The 6,358-nt window shown below is 55.7% G+C and overlaps 2 protein-coding genes across 2 annotated transcripts in view; both read right to left on the bottom strand.

Annotated features, from left to right (window-relative positions):
- Positions 1–374, bottom strand: part of LOC127749155 (myosin light chain kinase, smooth muscle-like) — a 27,165-nt gene extending 26,791 nt beyond the window's left edge. The window contains exon 1 of the mRNA XM_052266232.1: positions 339–374. Coding sequence (XP_052122192.1) covers positions 339–374 — 36 coding nt within the window. The remainder of the gene's footprint in view (positions 1–338) is intronic.
- A 451-nt stretch (positions 375–825) lies between these two features.
- Positions 826–6,358, bottom strand: part of LOC113217025 (hemicentin-2-like) — a 31,560-nt gene continuing 26,027 nt past the window's right edge. The window contains exon 10 of the mRNA XM_052266261.1: positions 826–1,017. Within this exon, the coding sequence (XP_052122221.1) occupies positions 841–1,017 (177 nt within the window). The 3' untranslated portion in view covers positions 826–840. The remainder of the gene's footprint in view (positions 1,018–6,358) is intronic.

Raw genomic sequence — 6,358 nt, 5'->3', positions numbered from 1 at the left:
TGTATGTTAATACTTTTTCTCCCTGCAGGCTCCTAAACTATTATAAATGACCTATGTCTCCACCTAACTATGCTTTTAAAAAACTGTAATATATTCTCCTAGCTGTTAAGACTTCGCAAGAGTGGACGGCGCCGATATTGTATAATTTATAACCACCTTTCACAAATACTCCTGTACACCTGTACTCCACCTATTTAGAATGAATAAATGCGCGCTCCGCGCGCTTTGAATCTTGAATCTTGAATCTTGAAAAATCGAATTCTTGTAGTACGTCAGGTAAACTGTCGCGAACACGGCGTTTTCAATAACACGACGCGGTTGCCGTGCGTCATCCTCACCGCGCACTGCTCACCTTCAGCAGACTGACCGGCCATCATCGGCCACCTCTTGGGCTCGCTGATGCCCGACTATTTACACAGCCGAGCGGTCCCCGTGTCCCGAGGACGACGAACACCAGGGCTTGTTCTCGCTAGGTTCTTGCCGCAGCTGCCGGGTGCCTGTCGCCGCTGTCGCCCCTCTGGCAGCCCTTAGATAAGGGCGTGACCGCCGCGGTGACGGGTGGCGGCGCGCCCCCAAAACTCTTGGCCCAGCCCAGCGTGTGCAACAAGTAGCCCCCTCTCATCTCCGCAAACTTGTAATGGCCTTCGCCGCGCGACCAACTTGAGGAGGAAGGGCGGCTCTGCTGTTCTGTGGCAGTCGGGCGTGGCGGTCGATTTCCAACTCGCCCCCTCCCCCCCCCCCACTCTTTCACCCCTTTGTGGCAGAATTACCCTGTGGGCTTACGGCAGACGCGCTCAGCAGTATACGGCGTACGTACTCGGGTCCGTCCGTCTGTCCGTACTACTCACCCTTGGCGAAGACTTGCAGAGATATTATGGCTTTAGCCTCCCCATGTTGGTTGCGGGCCAGGATGGCGTAGGTCCCGGTGAAGTCCAGACGCGCCTGGGGTATCTCGAGCCGGTACTCGGGGCCCGAGCCGACCCGCACGAACTGCGGCGAGTGGTGGTAGTAGTCGGGCTGCAAACAGGAGGAGGCTCGCGTTAGTACATTGGGCCCGGAAGTGGGTCAAGCTGTAGAGTCAACAGGAATTATTCCGCTGAAACTCGAGAACGCAAAGAAGTGAACACATCGGAAGTACGTGCTAAATTTATATATAAGTCGTGATAAGGTTTCGTGTGTGGGGGTATGAGTTTAGAGGGGAACAAATCGACCTCCTACTAACGGTTTTTCTTTAACCGTCACAGTTTCCTCCGCTTCGATTCTTCGATATGTGTACGAGCACAGCAATGCATAGCGCGGCCTCAGACTGCAGTTTAGCGTCCCCCCGCCCGCCGCCACGCCCCGCACCGTATCGGACCAGTCCGGGTGGCATTCTGCGGCGTGCGTGTGCGTCGCGCCGGCGGCGATCTTGAGGTCCTCACCGGAGGACTGACTGGACTGGTGGTACAGCCGCGGCGACGCGCGGCCAGTTTGGCTAGACCGGTAGCAAAGCGCGGGAGCCGTACAGAGCTTCTATCGCTTCTACCGCTCGTCCCGCTCGTCCCTCTCTAACCCTCTCGCCTCTTCACTAAACCCAGACGTGACTCCTCCTCTCCCCCGCTCTCTTTCCCTTACCCCCGCCTGATGGTTCATTCCCGGATAAAGTACCGCTGCGTGCTGCGCGGGACTGCCTGCTAAGACGGCGCGCCGTCGCGCCCTCCTTTCCGACGCCTTTTCATTCGTCCATCCCTCGTCTCGTTTTGCGCTGCTGAAACACTTTTGTAAGACCCCCGCAGGGAGTCTTCTCCCGGAGGAGGTAGGTCAGGTCTGCACCGGGGCGCGCACAAGGACCTATTTATCACCCGATCCCGAATCCTCGCAGGACCTCTCTTCCCTTTCTCCCTCCCTCTCTCCCTCCCCAGGGCGGGGCGGCCCGAGCTGGCAGCCCGTCGTGACCGTCCTTGCCATGTACGTCGCACCGCGTAATAGCCCGGCTGCTGCTGCCGCCGCCATCGGGACCGACGCCTGTGTGGGCCAAAACCCTGCCCGCGGCGGGCTGATGTGACGGCGGCCCGGGCTGTGGGTGAGGGAGACCGCCCGCCAGGTCTTGGGTGTGTCAGGGGTGTGTGATGTGCCGGGGTACTACTACGTACAGTATACTTTTAATGGGACAAGATGTTGGGACAAGCTCGTGCGGTGCCGATGGGTGCCCATCCATGGGGTTAGTTCCGGGAACGCATAAAAGCCCGTTTGCCAAGATAGCAAACTCAGGTCTTACAGCGTTTTGCCGTTGTAACATACATGTTTTTGTTTTCGCTGTTTTCGGAAAAGGTTTTGCTGTTTTTTGCTGAAACAACAAAAACTTTTGTTAAAACAGCGCGGAAACAAAAAAAATGTTTGCTACAACAGCAGAACGCTAAGACCTGAGTTTTGCTATTTTAACATACCGCATTTTTTTTTGCTTGGGGGTGTGCGCCCGGGTACTTCCATGCGGGTGTGCGGGCCTCGTGGTGGGGTACTTCTGCGATGAGTTGTGCGGAAAGGGGATCACCGTCGTATGTGCGCCGTGCCCGCCATCCCGCCCGAACGAGAAAGTACGTACTATTCCTGCCCGCGCGAGGCACTGGAGTAATCGGTGATACTCTGGGATAGTCGGGATACTCGGGATACTCCTGTCCTGAGCGGATCAACTGGTCGGACTTAATCTCTTTATTACGGCGAGCAGTAGAGCGGCGTGTGTGTGTTTAGCGGACTAAGGGGGGGGGGCTGCTGCTCCTCCCTCTGCTGTGTATTGACGGCGCATAAACGGTGATGATGATCCCAACCTTGGACGTGACGGGTGACGGGTCGGGTCGGGCCGGTCGCGGACGCGAGGCGCGGCCGACGCCGGCATACCGCCGCCGCAATGTCCATATTTAACTTTAATCAAAAGGAGACCATTACCGAGTATATGGGTAATTAAAAAATGAAAACACATTTAGCTGCCTCTCTCTGCTGGCTGCCTCTCCTGCTGGGGGCATATCTGCTCTTCGGTTTGGCGCCACGGTGCGGCTATTGGAAATGTTCCACCCTGTCTGTACCCCTAACCCCTTTTAGGTCGAATGCACCGCCCGCTCTGCACGGTAAAAACAATGTCCCATTTTTCTTGAGGGAAAAAGGGAAAACTTTAAGGAACTCCCCTGGTTTGACAAACTCCTCAGATTTCGAGGAAGTCTCCTCAAAAAATGTGGGAATTTTCCTCATTTTTCGAAATGATTCCTCAAAATCTGAGGCGAGATAAGAGGACTCTTCCTCCTCAAACATGGGGGTTCCTCAAAGTTTTCCCTTTTTACTGAAAAAAATGATAAATGAGACATTGTTTTTACCGTGTGTCGCCTGCAGCCTCTGGTTATGAATGGACCGCCGGGTCCCCTGGGAGCCCCTCTCGCCCCATTGCACCGGGCCGCGGCGCGCGCGCGCGGACGAGTCACGAGTCATTCTCCAAGTTGCTCCCAATTAGCGCGACTGTTTGTATTATTTTCCTTTTGCTTGTCGCATGGCACAGCAGCAGCGGGCGCGCACACACACGGGGCAGACAGAAATAAAAGAAAATGACGATTACAATTACACATCGGGGAGCACACACACACATACGGTGGAGGGTCACGATGTGTGGCGGGGACATGTCAAGATGACAATTATTGTGTTGGTCCCGCAAGTTGTATTAACGATAATAATGCGAAGGGAACCATGTCGCAATCGAGGCGCTATATAATATCTTTCCTATAGCGCTGCTTTCACCTTGCACTCTCGGAAAGCACAATAATTGTGCGTACGCCAGCGAGGATGTGTTCTTAAGCACATCTCAATCGGATACAAATTTGTCTCTAAACTAAACACACAAAAAGTTTTTTTAAGCTAGATACAACTTGTACCTTTCCAGATACAAATTTTGCATCAGTTGAAGTGTGCTGAGTAAAGAACACATCTTGGCTTGATACAAAATTGACCTTTCCTATTTTTAGTGTGTTCCAAGACGAAAGGTGCTACCTGGTAAAAACAATGTCTCATCTTTTGAGGGAAAAGGGAAAACTTTGAGGAACCACCATGTTTGAGAAACACTCCTCAGATCTCGCCTCAGATTTTGAGAAACCTCCTCAAAGAATAAGGAGTAATTCCCGCATTTTTGAGGAGACTTCTTCAAAATCTGGGGAGCGCTCCTTAAAATAAGGAAGTTCCTCAAAGTTTTCCCCTTTTCCCTCAAAATATGAGGCATTGTTTTTACCGTGTACAATTCGCACCTTTGCTGATAGTGCTGAAGAAATTTGAATTAGGTGCCTCAATAGTGGCCAACATGAGTGCCTTTTGCCCTTTTTTTGTAAGGCACACTGAACCCTCAATATCTTTTCCAGGGGGTGGTGTGCCTTATCACTTGATTACAACCCCCGTGTCATTTTCTTTTGCCGAGCTCATTATGCTGTGCGCACTCGGAGGACCCACACCTGGCCGCTGCTTGTTTCCCACGGCCGCCGCCGCCGCGCCGCGTGAGTCTGTCTCCGCTTTGGGGAGTGTTGTTGACGCGCGCGGCGTGGCGGTGCGTAGCTGGCGGAGCTGGCCGCGGGGGCTGCAGGCAGAGCTCTGCAGGATCGAGCTGCTTTCATCACTTATTTTTGCTCGCGTGATTTTTACTTCCACGTTGGTGCGTGACTTTGAGCAAGGGATGTGGGTTCTTGGCTCTTTGGGTTGTAGGAGTCTGCGCCGATGGTACGTGGTTTTGGGGGACGCGTTCACGACGGGGCGGCGGCGAGGCTATGGCGCGCCGGGCTGGCGTATGGCTGTGAGAAGCAAAGCGACATGACCGACGCAAAGTCGAGCCGAGCCGCGCCAAAGCCATGCGAAGCACAGCGATACACAGCAGCTGGTTTCTCTCCTTATAAAGCAGGTCTTGGTGCCGTCTGGTGTGGTGCCGGCGCGAGGCCGGCGCGGCGTGGCGGGGCGTGGCGCGGCGCTCGGACGAGTCGAGCCCGCGGCGAGCGGGCCGGGCCGGGCCGTGGTGGCGGGGCGGGCGGAGCCGAGCCGGGCGGCGGGCCGAGCCGGACACGCGGGAGCCTGCAGCACAAGTGCACGGCCTGCGGGTGCATGCCAGGAGGGCGCCCTCCTCTGCCGCCCCCCGCCACGCCCCGCCACGCCCGCCAATGTCACGGCGTTCCCGGAACATCCCCGGCCGTGAGTTTGGGCCGGGGCGGGCGGGTGCACAGGTGGCTCGCGGTGTGTGCAATATCGCAGGAGGTGAGCGCCCCGGAGACTGGCTGTGCCTCGCGGCGGGCCCGGGTGCCCGGGTGGGCCGTGGCATGAGGTCACATCTCGCGGGTACCCCCCTCGCTCGGCCGCCACGCCAGGCAGGCGGGTATGTTTGTTTAATCAAGGTGCAAGGCCTGTCACGCTGTGTGACGGGGCACGTCGAGACCCCCCTGCAACACCCTTTAAAAATTGACACCTGTGAAAGAGAGTTCTGAACGCGTGCGAGGGAGATCAGACGCTGTGTCTCCCCGCCTTTCCTCTCCTCTCGCTCGCCACCTCACAGTCTAAAGGGCGCTTCTTCACGCGAGGCGACCTCCTCGAGGAGCCCGAGTCCCCCGCGCTGCTGCTGACATGACCCCGCCTGGAGCAAACACTTCAGCCGGTGCGTGTCGCCCGGTCCTGAGCTCACTCCGCGCCGCAACTCCCAACGCTATGTAGACACGCCGGGTGGCTTGACCTAGACAATAAAAACGTTCCCGACGAAACCGCACCCCGCTGACACCGCTGCTCTCGTCCCACCCTCGGTCCTACCACCCCGCTCCACCCCGCTCTCCCCCCGGGACGACTCTATCCGCGGACCGTTACGGTGACCCGACGCAGGTAAGGACTCCTTCCTCAGGTGATCGTCGGCCTCCCTGCGTATCCGCCGTCTTGGAGTCTTTTCATCGAACGCCAAGGTCTACCTCCTGGCTCTGCTGCTGTCCGGGTCAGTAAATATGCAATCCGTATGCTCACTTTTTTTTTCTTTCCTTTCTTTGTGGGACTCCCGTTCAGGTAGAGGCAGGTGAGAAGACAGCTCGCCCGGCGTCGACAACGTCCACCTCTGGTCCACCTCCTCACGTTCGCTGCTGCCCGTGACAATAATCCCCCATCCGTTGTACTTTAAGGCGACGTTACACTGGGGGCGGGTAGTGTCACTGTGACTTATGTCCACGACGTGCACCCGAAAATAATAGTATTCTAAAGTTGGGAATTTTAAAGTGAACTGAAATGACTAAAGTTTACAGGAATGCAAGCTTAAACTAAAGGCAAAATTCAATCAAATTGGACTAAAGTTTACAGGAATGCAAGCTTAAACTAAAGGCAAAATTCAATCAAA

The sequence above is a fragment of the Frankliniella occidentalis genome, unplaced genomic scaffold (assembly GCF_000697945.3).
Source record: "Frankliniella occidentalis isolate FOCC.00 unplaced genomic scaffold, Focc_3.1 Scaffold36, whole genome shotgun sequence".
Classification (NCBI taxonomy): Eukaryota; Metazoa; Arthropoda; class Insecta; order Thysanoptera; family Thripidae; genus Frankliniella; species Frankliniella occidentalis.
Note: the sequence above shows the minus strand (reverse complement) of the source record. Positions and strands in the feature narration are given on the sequence as shown.